The following is a 25,124-nucleotide window of genomic DNA, read 5'->3' as shown; positions in this document are numbered from 1 at the left end:
TTGAATATGGTTTTGTTTAATTAATTAATTATAAGATTAATGCATGTCACGCATAGGATTTTACTTAATTAATGTAATTGGGGATAAGCTTATTAGTGTTATTTAATGAGATATGGGATATCTTAGATGCCCCGTGATTAGAAATGCAATGATTGTTTTTGATTTGCATAATCCAAGTGATTAGGGCGTAACTGCTTGTGAATTTGATTGGTTGACCATGCAAACATTCAAATTTTGACCAATGCATGCATTTATCATTAGGATCATTTTAATGATGGTTTTGGAGATTGTCTTTGGAGAATTAATGATGGAGTTGGAGGCTAACCACCTCCATCGTTTTGAATGCTCATCTAAAGTAAATGAATGGTTTACTATTTTTATAATAATTATTTATAAATTTTTTAGCTTATTTTTTTTTATTTTTCCTTTAAAATGTAACAAATTAACTCAAGATATGGATAACATCATTAATTTTTTTTACTTAAATCGGTGACTCTTATAATTTGAAACTATTCCAAATATATAATCAAGATAAATATTAAATACATCACATCTTGTAAAGTAAAGCTTTTAAACTTTTGTATTTTTAAATTATCAAATATGTATATATGTTTTTTATTTTAATAAGTTTTTTTTTTTTTTGTAATTTAATTCATTAGTCGCGAAAATTCTAACTTAATAACAAGTGATAGAAACGGTGAGGTGGGGTTGCTCCAATTAAGTCCATGTTTGAGGGATGAATTCATGGAGAGAAGAAGGCGATGCCTAGCTAGAAAAGACACAAATGGGGTCATGGGATTTGCTAGGAAAATCCTAGGCCCATATCCCTACTTTCCCTCTTAGTGCTCGTCTTTGCCCACTAAATCTTTTTTATCACTTTGCAAGTTTCTCTAGCCAACTTTAAAGTCAGCAACAAATGAAATTATTTGATCAATTTGTTAACAATTAATTATTTCATAGCCTATGGGTCCAACTTTATCATTGAATCTCAATTATGCTCTCCAACAAAGTTGTCTTGCTCTTAGATTTATCACATTTTTTTCATCGCTTGCAAAATGAATGTGTTTTAAGTGGTTAGATTTTGGATTTGACTTGGGACTTTTTTTTAAGCTTTAGTTGGGGATCCATAGATTCACTTTAACTTTCTAGGCTTATAATTAAGCCTAATGCACACTTTCTTAGCAATCATTAAACAAAATCTATTTTTTTTTTCTTATTTTCTTATAATATATATATATATATACGTCGGGTGCAATAGCGCCCTAATTAAGCTTAATTAGTAACAATGAAATTATTATTTCTTTTTGAATGTGAATATAAAAAAATTACAAATTGAATTAAGTTGTCAAAAACAATTTCTTTATAAAATAAAAATAAGCATTGAGGAGGAGCTTGTGCATTAGGGGGGAGGGAGAGAAATGATTCGATTTCATCAGCCAAATGCAAGGGCAAAGGCATGGAAACAAGGAGATAAAAATGAAGGGAAATTTGGTTTAAATAAGAAAGCCCAAACAAAGCAATGAAATACAGTTGTGACCCCCCAAATTTAACAAACTGACAAACCAGATGCGCCTCTCTCCTCCAAAAGTGCAACCGGTTGGCAGCCTTGCTGTTATGGCCTGACAGGAAAAGGGGGTGCAAAAATGAAAAAGTAAAGGGAAAAATGGATAAATATTGAAATAAGGAGGAGGAAGAGGAGGAGGAGGAGGGGTACGTACTATATCAGCAGCAGGCTTTCTTGGTTGGATTATTTTGGTTATTTTCGATAACTCCACACCCTGTTTGAGTGATTGCATATTCTACTCTGTCCTCTTTCTCCTGTTGTCATGTCACATAAATTTCATTTGTGAGCCCTATCTATCTTAATTTTTCCTAATTCTTTCTCCTATTATATATATATATATATGCATTCTCATTTTTACAAACAAAAAATAAAATCATTTTGTGCAAAAACCATCCTTCACCAGGGCTGGCTACTCTTGTTGTAACTAAAAGAAAGAAGAAAGGAAAGAGTTCACAATCTCCTGTCCCCTTTTTTATAATGATAATAATAATAAGATAAAATTAATGAACGAACCAAATTTATATGATTGACTTATTATGGTGACATAAAAAAAAATAAAAATTAATATGCCATGGTAAAAATTAAACAGAGAATTGGGAACAAGTGTGAAGGAAAAGGGTAGGACCCATGAAGGGCACATGGCCTAAACATGTCTTTGGAGCATTAAGACAAGATTAGAGGGGGCTGGGTTCGGATGGTTGGGGGAAGGCCGGGCATATTTCCCCACCAAAAGCACAGAAGGCAACCCTTAAATGGACAGCCTTGTTCCCATGTGCACCAATTTAAGAGCAACATTCCAAAATAACAACCCTTTGTGCCTCTCCCCTCTCGCTACCCTTCCCAACAAACCATCCTTTCCCCAGCAACCAACAAACTTCATCTCCCGTCAAGCTCACTCCACATCTCCATTTCGAAAACTGCTACTCTTCATCTCTCAAGGATTTTTTTTTTTTTGTTTTAATACAAAAGCTAGCGGCGCTGCCATAGCTAACGTCCCCGCGTTATCTGATTAATTTTTTTGTCGGGTATTATTAGTAATCAAATATACATGTATATGTCTTTCTTGGCTTTTATTGCATGAAAATGCATTTTAAAGGCTTAGATTAAGAGTTATAGAAATGATTGATTAGATTAGATTAGGCACAAATATTTTGGGTTTGGCGTTCAATGACCCATTCAACTTCAAGTTATGCTTCTAACTCAAATAGAAAACCAAATTCCCAGCATAAAAAAAAAAAAAATTAATTTCATCATTAATTTTATGCCTCGAAATGAAATTTTACAAGTATTTTGAGAAATTGAATCATGTTAAAATATTTTGGTCTCCTTTTCTTTCCATCATGGTATGGTATATATTCAAGATAAGAAGAGACTTGATTTGTTTAATTATCAATATATTAGTAATTAATAACTAACTAGGCCTTACAAGAGACAATATTGTATAATTATATCACTCTATTTTACCAATAATAATTTGCATTAATTGTGCGTGAACAAGTTAGTTTAATTCATAATTAAATGCATTTACGTTCTTAATTTTTTTTTGGTATTAAAATACCTCTATAAATAAATATAATTACGATAGCAAAATTTTAATTTTATTTATTATTTATTTAATTTACGCGGTGCCTCTCTCTGCCTCCCAACAAAATAGTTTTCCCTCGACAGATAGAAAGTAAGCAGTTGGAGGTTGAGCAGTGTGGAGTTTGGCACTTAGTTTGCATTAAATATATATATATATATAATTCTTTTTATATTAAAGTTGAAGGCAGATCAGTAACAGTAACGTTGTTCTATTTTATACCAAATATATTAATAATTAATGCTCATAAAACTGAACAATGAGTCTTATCACAAAACTCATCACACTCGCACATACGTACAAAAAGAATAAAATTACGATCTCTCTCTCTCTCTCTCTCTCTCTCTCTATATATATATAAAATACTGACTTCAAGTTCAAGGGAGAGCAGCCAAAACAACTATCTATCTATCTATCTATAGCTACTTAATAAAACTACAAATATATGTCAAAATTGAGATATATATTTAAATTTTATTATAGATCATTAAAATACCTCAATATAAGTTACTTACAGCCAACTAGTAAGCCTTTTTATTTTTATTTTTATTATAATTAACTCAGTTACCATATTCAACTACGTACGTACCTACTAACTATACCCTTTCATTAATTCAACATTAATTACACCATCAACCAAATAATGTTAATTTTGTTTTTGACACGTATATTCATTCATCAAATAAGGTCAAGACTTAGGTTTTAAATTATATATTATCTCCTTAATTTACATGGGTCTACCAGTACTCTTATATACAAGTAAATTAGTAAATAATTAATTAAAGCATAAATTATACTGCTAGTAACGTTTCCTAATATAAAAAATAAGTGAGTGAACCCGACATGCGTATTTTATTATGGGTCCTATGGCATTACATGCATGTGTCAGATATTGGAATGAGATTAAATAACGTATTTATATTAGTATTGTATAAATATATGTGATTATTCTCTTAATATAGATGAGAACTTATGGGTTGTTATTTTTCCAAATAATTTCACAAATACAAATACATGTAACAGATTAAAAATTATTTATAAAAAACAAAATCAATCAATCAAAAATCAAATCAATATAACTTCTCAGGAATCATTATTATTTAATTCATTTGGAACCAAAAATATTAGTTGTCGTAAAATTAAGACATTTAGAAGTTGTCACGATTGCGTCGTCAATTAGGGAGATTTTTTTTTTTTTTATAAAAATAAATTATATATATATATGTTTCACATTCATTCATGTAGAATTACTCATTAATTTTTAAATTGATAAAATAAGATATCCTATAAAAAAATAACAATGTACATCCCATGCCCTTCTGTTTATCATCGATCATGCCATAAATTTGACGTTCCAGCAATTGACCAATCTAACCTTGCACCTAAATACAGAACATGGAGTTTGTGCTCCCATCCAAATTGCCCTTCCCCAAAACAAATAAATAAAAAAAAGTATAAAATAAAACTCGATACAAAATAATAAATTCTATTAATATTGAAATTGAATTATAAAAGGGTGGGTACAAATTAAAATGAATTAAGAGAGAGGGGCGACAAAGGGAAATTAGGATTTGGAGTGGCATAAATACAAGGGCAGGATTGTCTTAAAAGTACTTAAAAAAGATTTTCTCTTTTTTTTTTTTGGTTTTTGAAAATTAAAAGAAAAACATCATTCGTTGACCCTCATAATTCCAATGGCGGCCCCTACGCCGTTGGCATTGCCAAGCGCCTCTCTCTCTCTCTCTCTCTCTCTCTCTCTCTAAATTTGTTGGTATTAAAAGGAGAAGACACCAGCGGCAGCAAGTAACAAACGTAAGCGAAAGAAGATAAGAAAGAAAGGCTGCTCCAACAACACTACTAAAAGCACAGAGAGAGAGAGAGAGAGAGAGAGGAAGAAGAAGAAGAAGAAGAAGAAGAAAACAAATTAAAGCGAGGGCTTGCTGCTCATTATCCATCGCCAAGAAGAAGAAGAAATAAACAAGCGGGCCGCGGGCCGCGGGCGGCGCCATGGAAGAGGTGTTTTTGTGGTTGCTGAAGTTAATGGTGGTGGGCGCGGCTGCGGTGTTCGTGTCGAAGTTGGTGGTTTTGTTCTGGTGGAAGCCGAGAAGGATCGAGCACCATTTTTCGAAGCAAGGCATCAGAGGCCCGCCTTACCGCTTCTTCATTGGCAACAGTAAGGAAATTCTGGCCCTCATGCTCAAGGGCTCCTCCCAGCCCATGGCCTTCTCCCACAACATTCTCCCCAGAGTCCTCTCCTTCTATCACCACTGGCGCAAAATCTACGGTACGTACCAAATTAACACAAAGCACTCACCTTCTTCTTCTTTGGGTAGTTTGGGTTCAAGTTTTTGGTTATCTGGATAATTATCTGCATATATATCTGGTAATGATATATGTCTATGGAAGCCGTTTCTTGTTTGAGGGTATATATATATGTATGTGTGTGTGTGTGCTTTAGCCGAGAAGAGTTTAATTTGTTTGTTTGTTTTTTTACTTCCTTTCACCGTCTTTTGATGGCTTTTGAAAGCCCCATATCCGAGTTTGGTACTTGTTTTTAAAGATCTTTTCAGCCTTTCCTCAGCTTGGATTCTTCAAGTTAAGCTTCCACCTGCAGAGAGTTGTGCAGACACTGTTCCACACAGCTCTTTTTCTTTTTCACCTTACTTTCTCATCCAATTCTACCCCGCCGCCCGGCCCCCTTCTGCTTATTCACCCTTCTGCATAATCACTTCTCCACATCTCTTACATTGTTTCCTTCTTAATTCTGATTGTTTTTTGGTATTTGTGAGGGGACTAATTAATTTCATTTTGATAAACGAGTTTTATTGTATATAGCTTTGAATTCTCATCTTTCTTTCCAGTTTCTACACCATGTTTATGCTAGTAATCAACTCGACACTTGCAGCTTGGTGCAAAGCCTTTCTTTCTCTCAGCTCAAAACTCATAATTCGACAGTAATGTTTTTTTCTCTACATTGATATGGCTAGCTAATATGATCCCTGTTGTTGTTGATCACAGGTGCAACGTTTCTGGTCTGGTTCGGACCCACGGTCCGGCTGACCGTATCCGATCCGGACCTCATCCGAGAGATCTTCACTTCCAAGCCTGAATTCTACGAGAAGAACGAGGCTCACCCACTCATCAAACAGCTCGAAGGCAACGGCCTCCTCAGCCTCAAAGGCGAAAAATGGGCTCACCATCGCAAGATCATCACTCCCACCTTCCATATGGAAAATCTCAAAGTACTTAGTTACTCCTTCAAAACATAAACCACCGTTTAACCCATTTCATCCAACGCTTCATAATCATATAACTATATCACTAGAGTTTTAAAGTTAATTTTTTTGGGTAATGTTTTTTGTAGTTGTTGGTTCCGGTGGCGGCTGGCAGCGTGATCGAAATGCTAGACAAATGGTGGGCAATGCCCAATTCCGGCGAGGTGGAAATCGAAGTCTCTAAATGGTTTGGGACTTTGACGGAAGATATCATAACCCGGACAGCGTTCGGCAGCAGCTATGAAGACGGAAAAGCCATTTTCCGGCTGCAAGCTCAACAGATGGCGCTGGCTTCCGAGGCCTTTCAGAAGGTTTTCATCCCCGGGTATAGGTAAATTAAATTAAATTTTAATTAACAACTTCATTCAAGAGCAAAACATTCACCTGTAAAAGAAGAAGAGGGATTGATTTTCCCTCTTTTTTTATTTATTAGATTCTTGCCCACGAAAAGGAACGTGAAGTCTTGGAAATTGGACAAGAAAATCAAGAAATCTCTGGTCGATCTCATCGATAGGAGGAGAGAGAATTCGGGGAGCGAAGCTCAGGAAAACGGGCCCAAGGATTTATTGGGCTTGATGATTCAGGCGAGCCTGAAGGGCGGAGCGCCGGCGTCGAAGATCATAACGGTGCAGGACATTGCGGAGGAGTGCAAGAGCTTCTTCTTCGCCGGCGGGCAGACGACGTCAAACCTGCTGACGTGGACGGTGGTCTTGCTTGCTATGCACCCGCAGTGGCAGGTGCTAGCACGTGAGGAGGTTCTCAAGGTGTGCGGACCACGTGACGTACCCTCCAAAGATGACATTGTCAAGCTTAAGACGGTAATCCCTCTTATTATTAGGACAGAATCCTGCTTTGTCTTTTGCTCTCTTTTCCCCACCCCCACCCCCCAAATTACAACTCTACCCTCCCCCCGTACGCTTTCCGTCACGTAGTAGTGGGCGGGGGCAGTTTCGACATTACAAAAAATCCTAAACGGAAAAATGTTACTGTGTGCAGCTGAGCATGATCCTTAATGAGACGCTGAGGCTGTACCCGCCGACGGTTGCTACGATCCGGCGCGCGAAGGCAGACGTGGAGCTCGGCGGGTGCAAGATCCCTTGTGGGACCGAGCTGCTGATCCCGATCTTGGCCGTCCATCACGACCAGGCCTTATGGGGCAACGACGCCAACGAGTTCAACCCGGTCAGGTTCTCAGACGGGGTGGCCCGAGCAGCGAAGCACCCGGTGGCATTCATTCCGTTCGGGCTCGGAATCCGGACCTGCATCGGGCAAAACCTGGCGATCCTACAGGCGAAGCTGACTCTCGCAATCATTCTCCGGCGATTCTCCTTCAGCTTGGCCCCACATTACAAACATGCGCCAGCGGTTTTAATGCTCCTGTACCCGCAATACGGCGCGCCGATCATATTCCGACGCCTGACCGATCAAATCTCTGATCAATATCAACGGCTTTGAGACGACCATGTTTCCTATGCGTACCTATGCTTTGTGTGTGAGCGAGTTCGAGTTCGAGTTCTTTCTTTTTTTTTTTTTTTTGTTAATTTGTTAGTTTGTTTTTTTTTGCATTGGAGTGCCCAAAATACCCATTGTTGCATTAATTGAATTCATGAGTTTTAGAAGTTAATTAGGATATATGGATCATTAGTTAATTAATGTGATTACAGAGCAGAGCATTTTCCGATGTAAGTTGCATCTAGTTAACTAGCCAGCTTTATTATATCTATCTACTAACCAACCAGCCAAAACCCATGTGGCCGTGCCCAAGTGTGTGTGTGTTATGCCAAACTTGTCTAGCTAGCTAGCTAGCTAGCTAGCATGTAAGCCTTGTGCTAGTGTTAGGATTAATCAATTCTACTCTGTATGTAATGTAATGTATTTCTGCACGCTAATCATCTAACACAGTTTTGTAATGTTACACATTTGGGAATTTCATATGGTTGCTTTTCAATTGTTCATTTTTCTCTTTTCTCTATTTCAACCTTCTTCCTCTTCCTCCCTTACTTTCGCATGCATCATCTAATGCTGTTTGTTCTGTTCTTTCCATGTTCCTGCTCTTATATATCCTACAACTTGTTCAATAACACCATTTATCAATCATTTTGTTATTTAGATTTTGAAATTTCAAACCACTTATTTGAGTTCATTAATTATCTAAGAAATACTTAGATTAATTTGAATTCAAATTCAAATACACTCTCGGGTTTACATTTAAGAAGTAGAAAAATATAAAATGACACCTACATATGAAATGCGAGTATTTAATTTAAATGAAAGACAGATAATATAGAAGTGTTTAACTAATATTAATTCAAATAAAGATATGCTAAAGTTAGGAGAACTCAACCAGATAGAGATGATGATTTGTTATTTGAAGTTGTGAAAATTGTGAAGATTTATAATTTTATTCATAAGAAAAGATATATTTATTTGATTGATTGAATGAATTCATTTTATTATTATAAAATTATTATGGACTGGATAGCTATATATATTAAAACTGAACCACATTTTTTTTTTCTTATTTTTATATGCGTAGAGTACATAATCTAATCCTAACAAATATTATAAAGAAGGACTTGGCTTTAGAAGAAAATTTTCAGTTTCCAAGAAAAACAGCTTTTTAATTGCTACTATACCATGTAGGTAGGTGGGTACACCATTGTGAAATTTAAAAAAAAAAAAAAAAAAAAACTAGACCCCAAAATTAGTGTCACTTTGTGTTGCTACCACAAGTTAAAGCGAGAACAATTGCAGTGCCCAAGGCATGAAATGTTGTTTTAAAGCAAAGGTAACTGTCGCGCAGCATGCAGATGTTATTATATGTGTGCATATATATATACTCTGCCTTTATGGGGCTTGGGGCTTCTAGTTGTAATGTAGTAGTAACAAGTAAGATTTTGAGGGTACCCCAACTTTTCATTTTTGTATTACTTTTTGGGATCTTCTCATGCTCTCTTGGGCTGCAACTTTTGGTGCTCCCATGGTCCCAAGAACCATGTGGTTTTGGGACTCCATCTCTCCCCATTTTGGTGTTTTGAGCTTTTGTTAAAGGAATCAAAGCATGCCATCTACCATAAAACCATGTGAAATCTCTCATTTTTAATTTCCTTTCTATCTCTAATTTTCGATTCTTTTTTGTTTCTCTTAAATTTACATGGCTTCTCGAGCCTCAGACATTGTTTTATTAATTTCGATATTTTTCTTAATTTATGACACTGATTTTGAAGTACTTATCACGATGATGTTTTTTCCTCAGAGTAAATTAATCAAAAAGAATTATTCAAATCGAATGGATAGCAATCCATTTCCTAATCCATCTTATGGTTGCGTTGCTAATATTAGAGGCTTCTGTTCTTTTGTGCTTGTCCTAAGCACGCTTCTAGATATCATTAAAAGCATTGTCTCCCAGCATCGCTAGACGACAATCTAAATATACTTGGTATAGAAGATTAGTACGTAGTTAATATAATACTAATAAATAATAATAATGTAAGCGTACTCTTTCAATTAAGCTTTGTTACAAGAAACCCTTGAGCTGGCTTTAATTATTAATTAGTCAATTAAGTGCTCTCCCATGAAATGAAGCAATGAAGCCACCCTCGAGCTGGCTTTAATTAATTAGTCAAGCACTCTCTCATCAAATAAAGCAATCAAACAAACATAAACCAATCTCGTATTTCTCTTCTCTTAAAACTACTAGTTTAATTGGGTCACTATATAATAAAATTACAAACTATATATATATATATATATAAGAAGGATTCATTTAATATTTACAAATGATAAAAACGACAATAATAATAATAATAATATATAATAATATAGCAATCTTTTATTCTACTATATAAGGAGTTAATTTTGTATAAAAATTTTAGTTGTCCAATCATCTTTTATTTTTTATTTTATTTTTAGAATAATAGGAGGTCAACTCTTAAGAATAACAAGCAAACTGATCAAATTATATAAATGTGACTGAAACATGATTTAGTTGTGTAGAATATATATATATATATTTGTGCATATTTTGCATTGCATGGGTGCTAGGCCTGGCTGACAACACACAGCCAACGAGTAAAGCTTGCCACAAAAGTTAAGCGAGTTTGGTGATTTTGGAATTTGGAGAAAAAGTTGCATAGCAAAAATGGCTGACAAATATAAGGGCACAGATCAGACGGTGCAGAATGTGCAAAGGGCAAGAAGACAAGCGGATACTCTCTATAATATATATATACTGTGTAGAGTAGAGGGTGATAATGGCCAGCTCATTGGCCCTTAAAATGGTGGGTTTTTACAAATCCCCAGTAAATTAATTAATTAATATATACTTTAAATTAAGAGTGAGTGAGTGAGTAAGTAATTAAGCAAGATGGATGATTGTTTAGAAGTGGCAGTGGCACCTTAATTTAATGGGAGATGTCTCCTGGAGATGGCATCCTGCCATGGAAATTGAGCTGGCTCATGTCTGGGCTGCCATAGACCAGGACGCATTTCATGATTTCCCAACAATATATTTCATGCTCTCTCTCTCTCTCTCTCTCCCTCTCTCTCTCTATTTGCATTTGCATTTCTAATTAATTTCTTTAGAATCCCATATCTCAGTGTTGAAATTTGGCTGATCTTCTGCTATCTTATGCTTACCTGCCATATACATATATATATATTTATATATGATTGATTGCTTCTGCATTTAAGGCCATCTCCCAGTTGTGTGTGTGTGTGTGTTTGGCTTATTCCACCCACATGGATACACTTATCCATCCATCATCCTAAGCTTCTCTTAGTTTGCTACTATTGTTTTTCTATGTCATAACGTGATTTGAGTGAGTGACCCTTACCTTTATCAAATTTAATAAAAATTTGAATAATTAAGTCAAAATTGTATACCCTTAACCCTGAATTTATTGGGCCCCTACTAGAAATTAAGTTAAAGAGACTATAATATAGCATTTAGCACCATATATATTGCTCCTATATATATATTCCTATCTAATCAAATATAACTATTACAATTTGTTCTCCGTTGAAATGTTATTTAAGCCATTTTTATTTTTATTAAACCTAAACCTAAAATAGACTTACGTAAATCATATAGCTAAACCTTAAATTTTGACGTGACGTGATGTGAAATTGTTGGGACTTAATCGAAAAATTGAAGTGACTATTATATATAATTATTTATATATAATATGCATGTGTAATAATGCAACAATTAACAGTTATAATTGATGAATGCTTGAAAAGCACAGTTAGGCATGCCCACATGTTGACATGTGCCTGTCTATGTATCAAGAAGATAGGGACCAAATATAATGATAAATACCGATATATATACATGATAATATTAATCCCACCAAGAATCAGAACCAGAAATTAAGAAAAAAAAATCTGACTTGTATCTATGCGACTTACATTAATTGGCATATGCCTCGCGCTTAATAATTCTGACTCAGCAATGACTCATCCAACGTTGCAGAGGCAACTCAACCAAACCAGCCGTTTTCATTCCTTTCTACTATGCATGCATGTTTTGCAAACAGCTTATTATTATTATTATTATTATATCTGCACCTGCTAGCCTGCCATTACTTGTTTGTGATGACAAGGATTGCATCGTTGGCAAATTAAAGCACAGCCAATTTGGGCCAAATCATGCGTGTTTGGTTAGGCCGCCGAACAGAGTCAATGATTTCATAAATTGGTTTTGCAAGTTACTCTGTTTCAAACACGTCCCAATAATTTAGAACAAATAAACAGATGAAAATCATCATCTTTATGTTCAAGTAAAAATTAAGAAAAATATGATAATTAATAGTGTTATCTTTTTTGTGCTGCTATGACAAAGATAAGCAAATAATACGTTCGAAATACAAGAATGTGACAAAATTTGATAAGAAGATTGTCTCAAGATCAACAAAGTAAACCGCTATCATTAGTCAAAGGCTAACCCAAGTTACTCAAAAGAGCTATTTGATGATTAAGTTAGCAAGAGAACAAGAATTAATCTCTAAAAATAGAAAACTTTGAGGTAAACTAACTAAGTTCAACTTCTCTTGTCAAGTATATTTTATTTTCCTTGAGTACTAGTGACTACTATTTGTGATATAAACTATTACGATCAATAATGCTAACAGTTATACAAAGAAAGCAAAATTTGAAATCTCAACTTTTTTTTGTTTTTGTTTTCGAAGGATCGAAATCAAGTGTTGCTACTATTTACAGAGCAATAATTAAAATTTTCAATCTTATTAAGTTGGATTTTTATGAATATATAAAAAATAATTATAAATGCCCATGTCAAAAAATATGAGATCATGATTGTTAATTACCACTACAGCCACCATTCAAACAAATAGGCTTGCTTATTCATTAGGCCTCATGACCATAACTTGTTTTGTAATTGCTAAATGACTTTCTACATAAAAAGTAAAACCGGCCCAAGTCAGTTTAAGGTTGTGGACCCATCATGCATGGGCTGTGGACACTGGATCATGGGCTCAGCTAGATTGCCGAATGCCTGAGAAAGCCATATATATATGCCGATGTTGAACACCTGCACTTCGGAGTTTAATTTTTATGCACCAATTTTTCATCTAATTTTTTGTTTTGAATACAATATATCATTATTAATCTTCTTCTTCTTCTTCTTCTTCTTCTTCCTCTTCTTCATTTATTAGTTAATTTTGAAATAATAATGTATCACCACTGAAGTAGTTGTCTAAGTAGTTAATAATGAACAATATAATTTTTAAACATTGGAATAACACACTTTGGATAGGATCTGTGATTTGATGATGTACTAATCATATGGTTCATGAATTTAACTAGGTAAGGGTCTATGACATTATGATGGAAACTTTAGCAATGAGTATTATTCAGGAGTGGCAAAAGATTTGATGTTCAGATTAAATTTTTGTATAAGTGCACATAGGTACCCTTTTTCTCAGAAAAAAAATAAAAATATTAGTCTCTCGATCAGTGCTTTGAAATAAAATTCTTGCAATAATTAATATATTCACTACTAGGTGAAGCATGGGGAATCAATCCAAAGGAGTGGGTAATAATTAGTGGATAAGATCATAAAATTTCTGAAATTTATAACAATACATATCCTTGGTCGATCGGGTTCTTAATTAAACCCACAAATTAAATTAAATTAGAACATAATTCGCATGGAATCACTGTTGGGGTCGTATTTGGCCCACAAGCTTCCCGATTATATCTTAAAATTAGGTAATGAGGGTGAATCAGAGAGTGAGAGAGAGAGAGGTAGGTATTGTAGGTATTAGAATTGGCTTTGGGTTTTTATGTATAGAAACATGCACAAGGTTACAAACAACTGCAACTCCAAGAAAATAAACCCACTAATTTCTTTGTATAGCCTGGGATTAGGGTTTGCTGCGGCCATAACGAAAATAAAAGAAAATAAATGCATATTTTCTGGGTTGTCTTCATTCAGAAACGGTGGAACTCAACAAAATGGGCAGCGATACATAACCAAACGATGTTCACATAATAATAATTAACTAGACATATATAATTCGGACATCAGTTGATTGGCGTAGAGAAGACCCAAAGAATGAAAGCACAGAGAAACAGAAGCAATGGGATAAGGTGAACTGCGTTCTCTGCCCGGCGGGAGTTGTCCTTCTTGGTGGCGTGGGAAATCAGAGGGTGGAGAACAGGCAGGCCATTGGTAGCCGAGGAGGACTTTGCGGGCGAAAAGCCCCTTGCAGCCGGCGACAAGTTGACGTTGACGGAGAAGTCGTCGGAGATGATCCGGGAAGTGCTTAATGTTCTATACATATTATTATTATTATTGGTGTAGAAATAATAAATAATATATAATTAGAGAGGTGAAATCAGAATCAGAATGAGAGATGGGTATGGGTATGGGTTGGGGTTGGCGTTTATCAAAGTTTTTATAGAATGCTAAGTGAAATAAAATATGCTGCTTGCTAGCTGTTGCTTTTTGACCCCCCACAAAAGATGAGAGCTAGCATGTGAAAGCAGCTTGCAATGTGGGTAAAGGCCGATATATAGGATGCATATAATATGATGAAGGCGTCTAAAGGAGGTTCTTTTATAATAATAATAATAATAATAATAATAGTGTAAATATATATATATATATATTGGAGAATTTTATATATAATATATTATTATAATTATTATAAAGACATTTTTGAATCACATAATATCAACATGTGAATATAGTTTCCTTTTAAAACACTATTCTTCCAATGGAGGACTTTTCTCTTTAAATGTCCATGAGCAACATTATTAGAACTTACATTATCAACTCTGATGGTCATAACTTTTTCAATACCCCACTCAACTAAATACTTCTCAATTGTTTTATCAGTGGCTTCACATTTATGATTGGAAGACAAAAGTTGAGAATTCTTTTGTTTATTTTCTATTTTTTGTTAATGAAGCGGGTCTTTTGAACACATATAGTTAATTCTTTACAAAAAAGTTCATGTGTCTGTGGTAAGCCAAATTCTTTTACAATTGCTTCTTAGAAAATTCCTTAATATTTCAATATTTCTTCTACAAATCTCTCGTAGCAATCTCCTGCAACCATTCTTCGGCTAGGAACATGAAATCTTGGTTGCATTTGGTTATATAAAAGTATTGAAGACCTTAATCCTCAACAAAACATTCTTCAGCTAGGAACATGAAATCTTAGTTGCATTTGATTATAAAAGTATTGAAAACCTTAATCCTCAATAAATTTAAGTGAAAAATCATCAACAATTATCGCACATACTAAAGTCTTTTTAATAGACTCTCAATCAAACTTCCAACATGTCAAGTCAACAACCTTCTGGTATCTCTTTGCTTTGCCATGTGAAAGTGTTCCTAAATTAAGTTGTTTTTTGAAGATGAGGTGTGGCTAATTAAGTTTGTTTTGATACACCTTACATCTACTCAAATAATCTCTAAGTGTACTTATACCAAAGAACTTAAGATCACATTTATAACTTTAACCAAAGTAATTGCACCTACATGAACGTTCATTATTATTTTTTGTACCAAACTTTGTGAAATGATTCTCAATCTCTCTTTCCCTTGTAATTTTCTTTTTATCATTTGAAGCAACAGTTGTTTGAGTTGTAGCTTTTAGGTTACTTTTATTAGTTTGTGCCATCTATAAAATAAAAAAATTATAAGTTAATTCGAGATAAAAAAAAAACAGTTTTAAAAAATTTGCAAATCCACTTTCAAAAGCATATGTATTATTTGGCATAGAGTATGACATGTAAGATGTTTAATATTATAAAATTTCATACAAATTCACTGGCAGATAATACATCAATCAAGTTGACTTATATTAATATATATATATATGTGTGTGTGTGTGTGACAAGGACAACAGAGAGAAGATAAATATCATTTTTATATGTATTGATAAAGACATTTAAAAGTAAAACGGACAACAGCATATCTTAACAGTGGACATATATTAATTAATATATATACTCTGAGAAGAACAAATAAAAAAGAAGAACATGAACTCCACCATTCTAGGACATTAATTAATGAATGGGTTTTAAATTAATTAACAAATTTATTAATAACCTCTTTTGGATTAAAAATAGTAAATTAAACTTAGAAGGCTGTAGAAGAATATATATGCTTAACTTTGGTTCTTAAAAATTTTAGTCATTACTTTTTAACATTTTTCTAAATTTTGTATTTGTAAAATTAATTAATTTGGGCCTAGAATTGCTGAACATATGGCTTTTGCACTCCAAACCCAAACGGAATTCTTCCACTTTGAACCAACTAATTATATTTAATATTCTATATCTTGCTATATTGTTTTACGTATATGCGAGCTATATATATATATATATATATTTTAAACCTCTTGCTTTACATATGCATTACATAAATATTTATACCCAATCACTTTGTATCATTCTAAATTACTTTATAAGAGACTGGTAAAGCACTAATAATTCAAAGGGTTTATTGTCATATAAACTTTAGCAAAAAATATTAATAATTTCACATATCAAATCTAAATAAAATACCTCGCTTAAGTTTAAGAAAAGTATCAGCCTCTCAACTAGTGATACACTTTAAATCTTCAAATTTATCATGCAAACAAATTTTGAGTCTTGAAAATTGAATATGTACATGCATATATATATGTATATATATTTGATTCACCAAATACATCATTATTGTATACTAACCCATTCAAGTTTCTAATCCATAACTTTTTTTAATCGAATTATCTAAATAATAAGAAATTTTTTCTTGATAGTGATCTATGTTCTACATGTAAGTCCAAGATGTGAAAATATGCAAAAATTGTTTATAAAAAAAAAATAATAAGAATAGGTAGGCATAAATCAATATGCTGAAAAAAAAGTAAAAGAACGCAGGAGATAGAAATAAGGATTAATATCTTGATTTGTCCTCAATTTTTTGATATTTTTCAATTTTATTCCATTTTAAGAATTATTTTAATTTATATCTAATACTTTTAGATTGATTTCAATTGTATCCTAATTTGGCCACATGTGTGCGTTCGTTGATGTGATGAATGAGGTGGTATACCGATGAATCAAATAACTAACACATTAACAAAATAATGTCATTTAGCCTTAATCTTATTGACACATCATGTAACAAAAAATAACTTCATTTTTGTCTTACTCTTTTTGATTTAGGATTTCATGCGAGAAGTAGAAGGAAGAGGAACGTTTGCATGGCAATTGTTGCAAGATGATGAAAGGCATGGGATCAAAGCGACAAAATCCATGACATGTACAGTGATGGGAGGTGACAGAATCGAAGCAACGAAATCAACAACACACGGCAATGAAATCACGCTAGCTTCTCTCTCGGTCGCACTCCAACTTCTCTCTTGGGGAACCTGACTTTTCTCTCTTCTTCTTACTTCTCGCTTGAAATCCTAAATCAGAAAGGATAAAGCAAGCAATGAATAAGGCAAAAAACTATGTCAATTTAAGGCTAAGATGATGTGCCAGCAAAATTAACTCTAAATGATGTCATTTTGTTAATGCTCACGTATTTGACACATTAACATGCCACCTTACTCATCATGTTAGCAGGGTACATGTTTGCCCAAATTAAGATATAATTGAAATTAATCTTAAAATATTAAACATAAATTGAATAAATTCTCAAAATGAGATAAAATTAAAAAATGATAAAAATTAAGGATAAATCAAGTTATTAACCTTTAAAATAATAATTAGTGCAGACACAAGCATATACATATATATAGAGAGAGGGGGGGGGGGGGGGGGGGTGGTTAATTGGGGAGAGGAAGAGGCCAAAGGAGATGATGTTCCTTACCGGTGGAATGCACAAAAATAAGGGTTGCAGTGTTTTTATTGAGGTATTTAAGAAAATTTTATTTATTTATTTTTTATAACTTAGGTTTCGAGTATCACTCGACTAGTCCTAAGTAGAGTGGCATTCTCCCTTGGTTTGCTCTCTAAATAAATTCAGATGTGGTCGTAGCCTATATATACTCGGAGTAGATTTTCAAAAAATAGTTGCCCTCTTTGTGAACCCCTTCACGTCATGCAAACGAAACTCTCAAAAGAACGACAAAACACACCAAGACCTCCACAAGAATTCGAACTTCCGACATTCACTTAAATCTACTAATATTTTACCGCTACGCCATATCGATGGAGTCTTTTGACTCTCCAATTCTTTTTCTTTTTTTGTACCGCCGCATATATGTGATCAAAGCACAAATCATCAAGGAGGGCATTGTCCCCAGGCTACCTTATCAAGCTTCCTCAATTTAATCCTCTAACTTATTAAAACAATAATTCCAAAGTATTCAATCTTAAAACAGGAGTTGAACAGATATAACCTATATATATATATATATATATCTTTGGATTTGGACGTGGTTGCTCGGTTTTGTGCTAAAAAAAAAAAAAGAACTTCCTGAGAAAGAAAAGAAAAGTAACTCACAAATGCATACATAATATCAAAATTAAAAAGATTTATCGCAAGAAATGTAACTAATTGAACAACTTCCAATTCCATGCCTGCCCCCCCCCCCCCCCCCCCCCCAAAAAAAAAAAAAAAATAAAAAAATAAAAAAATAAAAGCCCAACTAACCCTTGTTTTCCAAACGGATTATTATTATAAAATTGTAGAAATAGCAGGCCTTGAGCCTTAAGCCTTGAGAAAATTATAGCTGAGATTTTCCTCCTGTTTTCATCTTCAACACGCACATCACAGTCACAGCACCCTGCAACTTCAATGGAGGACAGGAACAGGAAGGCCAACATACTTGCTGTTTTGTCGATCATCCTGCTCCTCCTCGTTCCCCTCTTTGGCTACCGTTGTGTTCCCACTGGCCCTCAGTTCCTTCCTAACGGCTCCTTAGATAAATGGATTTTCCCGCCAAGCGGAGACCGGAGTCGTCCTGGCGGTTGCTTGTCGTGGGATTTGAGGTGCAGGGTAGCCGTTGATGTAGCCAAGGCTCTCTCTTACCTTCACCCCGACTGCCGGCTGCCGGTTGCCGATCTTGCACCTCGACGTGAAGCCGGAAAACATTCTTCTCGACGAGAACTAGTGTGCTTTGGTTTTCAATTTTGGACCGTCTAAGCTAATGAGGAGGACGAGAGCAAGATTATGACCACGATCCGAGGGACTAGGTTACCTGGCCCCGGAATGCATCTTGGAGTATGGTGTTTCCGAGAAATCGAACATACATAGTTATGGACCCGTGCTGCTAGAGATCAATGGAGGTAGAAGAAGCGCCTCTGTGATCAGTGATCACAGGTGCAAGAGAAAGTTCCAGTATTTTCCCAAGATTGTTAGTCAGAAACTGAGAGAAGGCAGGCTAATGGAAGTGGTTGATGAAAGGCTGGTTGGGGGTGGAGGAATTGACGAGGGGAGGAGATGAGATTGGTTTGTGTGGGTTTGTGGTGCGTACAAGACACTGCTCAGCTCCGCGGCAGTGGTGGTCGAAATGCTGGAAGGCCGGGTGGCGGTGGAGGAGCCGCCTGAGGCCCCATGGTAATGGTTGACTTTATCGATCGTCAATGAGCTGAGCATTTGCCATGCCGGGCCAAGAATTGGTCAGGAAGATGCTGCTCTTCCTTGCTCATCAACGTACTCGTTTGCTATGTCCTCGCTATCAGGCCGGTAGGACTGGGAAAAAGAAATCGGGATCATTCGGGCTGGTTTCTTGTTCTCTGTTTCTAAATGGCTGAAGACAGAAGGATTTTCTGTTTTAGAGAATTTTGCACTTCGGGGAACAGAAGAGAGGACAAAGAAGACTACAACTTGGAAATTGCTAAGATGAAAGACTTGGGATACAAACAAAATCTTGAAACCCATTTCTCACCCTAGAAACATTAATCAAAAGCTGCCAGTACAGAGAGATTAATAGAGTATTTTGTACAAATCTTCAGCACAACCCACTTCTTTCCATGTCCACATCGTTCACCCAACTTTCCATTTATATAAAGATACAACAAACAGAGCAGAGAAGGCGGCCTGAAGAAGAAGAAGAAGAAATTCCGGAAAAACTACTGCAAAACAGACAAACAATCACGCATAGAAGCAGTGAGAAGAGATGATGAGGATGAGTGGCAACTTGCCGTCAAAATGGCGAGCAGATATTTGCCTTAGAGCCACCTTCCATGGGAGGAACAAGATCTGTGAAGCAAAGAATTTCCATTCTTCCACCACCCAAAGAGATTGATTTGAAGAAGACAGATAAAGTATCCATCATCTTTGGACTTCTTTGATAAAGGAAACCTCTGAGCTACCAGCAGTTGGCGTGCATAGGAGCTTATCCTTCTCTGAATCATCACTTTCCGTTGCCTCTAGGCTTGCAGTTGATGAAGACTCATTTCCATCTTTTGGGAGCAATCAGATTGACAAGAAGAAATTAGAGGCTGTGCACGGATGTGAAGTGATAGGTCCAAAAGACAGCAACCTGAAAATAGATGAACTAACAAACCTGCACATGCATGGAACTCGGGCAATTGTTTGACAGTAGTCACTTGGAGACTTTCAGGAAGCAGACAACTGCAGAATGCACCTAAATTTGGGGCAAAATATGTATTTCAGAATTCTTAGCATGTTTCATGAATTGTGAGTGTTAATTTTGAGTCAATCTACTTCACAATTGTATAATGTATATGTGGAAACATTTTATTTCCATCAGCAACCAGATGCCACAACATCTAAATCTCAAGATTGTTTCCGAACAAAAAAAAAATCTCACAGAGGAAACCTTCAAACATCATTGGGTTATTGGTTACACACAAATACAAGTCCTAATTACACAAAAGCCAAGGGGGTGTATTCCTAATTTTGGAACAGAGAATTGAAGTTAACTGCCTTGTGCACACTAATCCATGCTTTCCGGATGATAAATAAAGCGAGAAGATGAAAATAGAAGTAATGAACAGAGACGCCAACAGGTGGGCAAAATTTTACATACCTAGCCTGGCCAACCGGTTCACCCATCCAGGGATATGTTTGCCTGTCAGTCTCCACACAACGTCATCTGTAAAATGGTTGCAGTTCTTGGATATGAGATGATAGGTATTGCCATGATACTCTGAAGCCATACTCTCAATATATCTTCGAAATTCAGTGGGAGGCATATCTATATGACCCAGTGGGATGGAACATCTGAACATAAACCCTGGGCAGCTCTTGGGTTCCACTTCAAACACTCCACTAATGGGGAAGTCATGGGCTCCAAATCCATATTCCATGCCATGGACTGAAAAAATTAAGTTCAGATGTGTCAGATGAAACTACAAAATCTTTCACAAACTTCAAATGAACTGAAACGAGACAATTTCCTTGATTGCCCGAGTTTCTATGTGAACTAAAATGAAAGAATAAGTATCAGATCCAGTGCCAAATTCCTGAGAACAAGGAGGAAAGGCCAACTCTCTAAATGAATGCTTTGAACAGGATTAGAACTATCCAAAGCCATGGATATTGTAGAACTGAATCTTTGCGTATATTGCAACTTCCTAATATGCCTCCACAACCAACAACTCAAAATAATGGTGATGCCACCAAGCTGGCAGGATCAAATGCTTATTGACCACGGCAAATTTTCGTTTCAATGATACTGAAAGGTATTAATTCATTTAACAAAAAGAAAAGGTATTAATTCTTATAGCAGCCAATACCAAGCCTGGGTAAATGGAGGGAGTTCATTAGATACCTGAAAAATCTTTGGATCTTATTATTATGGATTCCAGGCAAAATATAATTTAGTTGGAATGTATATTTTATCAACGCATTGTATTGCCCAAGTACACTTAAAGGCGGACTGGCCCTCTGCATCAACACTCAGATGTAGTTTTAAATTTACAAGGCTTCTTGCATTTTCCCAAGTTGATGCAAGTAAGGAAGTTAACTCAGGACCATAAGCTCAATGCTAAAACATGAAATATTGAAAACCGGTGGAGCTCGTAGATATGATAATTAGTAGAACAATCAACATCATTTACCTCTAAAAGACGAGATGAACTGGTGAGAAGGCTAAAATGTCAACTAAGTCAGAATATAAATTTTGGTATGTAGGGAAAGATCATATAAGAAATAGAGTAAGAATTTTATACGTAAGACTTCAAAGGATGAGATAGTAGATGTCAAGATGTTGCTAACACAGCTAAAATTGTTCTAGTAGAAGAGTTTATGAACATTGTCATGTCATATGCAGAACAAATCAAACTAGAAGAGGAGATAAAGGCAAAAGTTGGAAAGATTTAAAGAGGTTAATGCAAAAAGTACCAAGAGGACAGAAGATCATTATAGGATGTAACTTGAATAGACATGTGAATAGAAAAGTAAATGGGAGGAGGTTATGTATTTGAAGAAAGAAATCATAAGGTAAAAAAAAAGAATTATTTTACATTTTTCCATTCCACCTAGTGGGATTAAGGCTTGGGATAATTGCTGTTGTAGATTTTTCATTTGCTAAGATCTCATCGTAGCTACTGCTATTTTCAACAAATAGAATGAACATTTAATTACATATAAAAATGGGTTATTGAGTACTCAAATAGATTTAATTCTTACGAGGTAAAATGGACTACTTGTCTTGTAAGGAGAATTTATAAAGTTATATCAGGAGACATAACCACTCAACATAGATCTATTGTCCTTTACTTTCAAATAAAAAAATAAGGGAGAATAATAAGTGAATGCCAAGAATTAAATGGTTGGATTTAACAAGATAAAAAAAATTACTTCAAGAAAAAAGTGTATGGTGGACCAGATTGAATTGTAGAAGACAAGACATATCTAATATGCAATTAGATAACTAATACAATTTGAAATACAACAAAAACTATTCAATGGGAATTGAAAGAAAAACAACCAAACTGAAAGGAGCCATGGCAGTGGGTTAAGAAAGTAGAAGAAAAAATCAGGACAAAGAGAGTTTGCTTCAAGATTTAGCATGCTACCCTGTCTGAGAGATTTTTGAAGATGTATATTTTAACCGACAAGAAAAAAAAAAAGCAAAAAAGAGTTGTCATTAAATTCAAGTCAAATGTTTATAAAATTTTACCTAACCAACTTGACTTAAAAGATGGAGATGGAGGAAGGTGTATATATATATATGAGGAGGCATTTCCAATCAATGAAATTATTCGATGTGATCCTTCAAAAAAAAAAAACTAACAAACAGAGTTACGATGCTTTACTGTAGGAATGGCAGCGGAGCAGGATGGGGCTGAGTTTTACTTGCCCTATCCCTGTACCTAATACCCTACACCTACTGTGCCCCAGCTGTGTAATTCTTAAACAGCTAGATTCGCAACCAGCAGTCCCTGGTGAAGGTAAGAGAGAGCCTTAGCTACATCAAGAGCTTCTTTGCACCTCAAATGCCAACACACTGGATGTCCAGTATGATTGGACTTAGCATGGATTTGCTGGTTCAACCAGCAGTTCTATGTTCAATAGAGAGCTGTTGTTTGAACCAGCGGTTCTCTCCAAAACTTAACAAAATTTTCTAGAAGTGTTGGATATAAATGGGTGACCCAAGAGGACCCTAGAGCCACTGTTGAACTAGGAAGTCATTAATTACAACCAAAATATATATAGGTTTTGGGTTATGGTGAATGTTAAAGTTTATAGATGCTTTGGAAGATTCAACCTCTGTAAGTATTCACACACACATGCACATGCACATGCATATGTTTATTTGAGAAAACTTTGATTGCCTCTGAAGAAGCAAAACCCAAATGCTTTGTAAGACTCATCTCTATTCATATTCATGCACATACACTAACACACATATTTATATACATAATATATATATATATGTTTATTTGAGAGAAGACTTTGATTTCCACAAAAAGAAGCAAAATCCAAAAACCCCAGGTTCCAGAAGCCTATGTGCCAAAAATTTGAAAATTAAAGATCTAACTTGAACATCTTGCCAGGACAGTGACTGAAATGCAGACGCATTGTTCACAGATCACATAATGCTGCCATTAATAAAGAAATGCTGGTCAACTAGTGGTCCTAGACTCACCCCTTGACGTTTAACACCTAAATAATCTCTCTATGTGTTGGAAAACCAGAAGTTCTATCCCAAGTTCAGCCACGCCTACACCTTCTTCCAGTGTGGCTGATGTGCTGTGAAAAATCGTGTTAGGTAATATTTTTAAAACAATGTTATTTTCATGATTATCTATTTCCCTTTTACATAACCTAGCCAGGAAAGGAAACAGGCATTCATGTAGTGAGTAAATCCGGCATCTATTACTCTTATCAGTCATTATATCTATACACCGTCCAAGAAACTTGAACAATATCATTGAGATTACTAAAACTTTCCACCAATAATGTAGTAAAAGAAGGATCCCAGTTCTATTTTCAGCGTAAAACTCCAAATTCCTTCACTACTGCCCTTAATCAAACAAGTACCGGCGCTAAAACCATATACAACGTGAAAATGACCTAATCATGAATGCCCAACCTCAAATGGCGCAAGAATTTTGAACTGCAAATCGAACAAAAAATAAAAAAAAATCGGAATTCAACATCAAGGCATTGCATGAAACAAAAAATATATACCCACCAGGATCTCCAGAAACTAAGCCAAACCCAACTAGCATTTCCTATGTAATACACATAGAAAGGGGCAAATACGAAAATATAAGCTTATATGTCAAGAGGGTATATATGGAGGATTAAATCAAGATTCGAATCAGAATTCTGTTACCTTCAATACCCGAATGGAAGATGCCGAAACCGAACCAGGAGATGTAATGGTTGAGAGGTGTCAGGTCGTAAACATTCAACACAAGTTGGGCGTCGCAATTGGAATTCGAAATGTCGCCGCCTTTGTGTTCGGAGTTTGAGTCCGAGGCGTTCGCCCCCATTTGATCGTTTTCGCTTGTAATTTTCCCCAAAAGGAAGTCAAAAGAAAAACCCTGAGAATCCCCGCTAGAAGAATTTTATTTTTTTCTTTTTCACTCCATTTTCTCAGGAAACAAACAACGAGCCCGGAGACTCCCCAGGCTCTTTTCTCCGGCCAGAAAGGGAAGGAAAGCTGGCCCCTCCTGACAGCAATAAACAAGAAGGGGGTAAAAGGGGAATTTACGAAAATATAATTCATTATTATAAAAAACCACATTCATCATTCTAAAAAATTTCAATTTCGACTATTAGAAAATTTGCAATAGACGACACGTCGATA

The 25,124-nt window shown here is 35.3% G+C and overlaps 4 protein-coding genes across 4 annotated transcripts; 2 read left to right on the top strand and 2 right to left on the bottom strand.

Annotated features, from left to right (window-relative positions):
- The first annotated feature begins 4,861 nt into the window (after nt 1-4,861).
- On the top strand, nt 4,862-8,367 carry LOC127794100 (cytochrome P450 734A1). The gene is made up of 5 exons (XM_052324992.1): nt 4,862-5,430; nt 6,165-6,388; nt 6,511-6,752; nt 6,855-7,239; nt 7,418-8,367. Exons 1-5 carry the CDS (start codon nt 5,154-5,156, stop codon nt 7,874-7,876), a joined length of 1,587 nt encoding a protein of 528 aa, XP_052180952.1. The 5' UTR covers nt 4,862-5,153; the 3' UTR covers nt 7,877-8,367.
- Nucleotides 8,368-13,855: 5,488 nt separating this feature from the next.
- On the bottom strand, nt 13,856-14,290 carry LOC127795849 (uncharacterized). The gene has a single exon (XM_052327778.1). It carries the CDS (start codon nt 14,222-14,224, stop codon nt 13,967-13,969), a length of 258 nt encoding a protein of 85 aa, XP_052183738.1. The 5' UTR covers nt 14,225-14,290; the 3' UTR covers nt 13,856-13,966.
- A 4,398-nt stretch (nt 14,291-18,688) lies between these two features.
- Nucleotides 18,689-19,337, top strand: LOC127794612 (probable receptor-like protein kinase At5g20050). Its single transcript, XM_052325862.1, has 2 exons — nt 18,689-19,005; nt 19,148-19,337. The coding sequence occupies exons 1-2, from the start codon at nt 18,689-18,691 to the stop codon at nt 19,335-19,337; spliced, it is 507 nt and encodes a 168-aa protein (XP_052181822.1).
- A 413-nt stretch (nt 19,338-19,750) lies between these two features.
- On the bottom strand, nt 19,751-24,995 carry LOC127793871 (deSI-like protein At4g17486). The gene is made up of 4 exons (XM_052324627.1): nt 24,648-24,995; nt 20,889-21,176; nt 20,403-20,483; nt 19,751-20,298 (listed from the first exon to the last, which is right to left on the bottom strand). Exons 1-4 carry the CDS (start codon nt 24,805-24,807, stop codon nt 20,168-20,170), a joined length of 660 nt encoding a protein of 219 aa, XP_052180587.1. The 5' UTR covers nt 24,808-24,995; the 3' UTR covers nt 19,751-20,167.
- Nucleotides 24,996-25,124: the final 129 nt, after the last annotated feature.

The sequence above is a fragment of the Diospyros lotus genome, chromosome 2 (genome assembly GCF_014633365.1).
Source record: "Diospyros lotus cultivar Yz01 chromosome 2, ASM1463336v1, whole genome shotgun sequence".
Taxonomy (NCBI): Eukaryota; Viridiplantae; Streptophyta; class Magnoliopsida; order Ericales; family Ebenaceae; genus Diospyros; species Diospyros lotus.
This window is presented reverse-complemented; position numbering and strand designations above follow the sequence as displayed.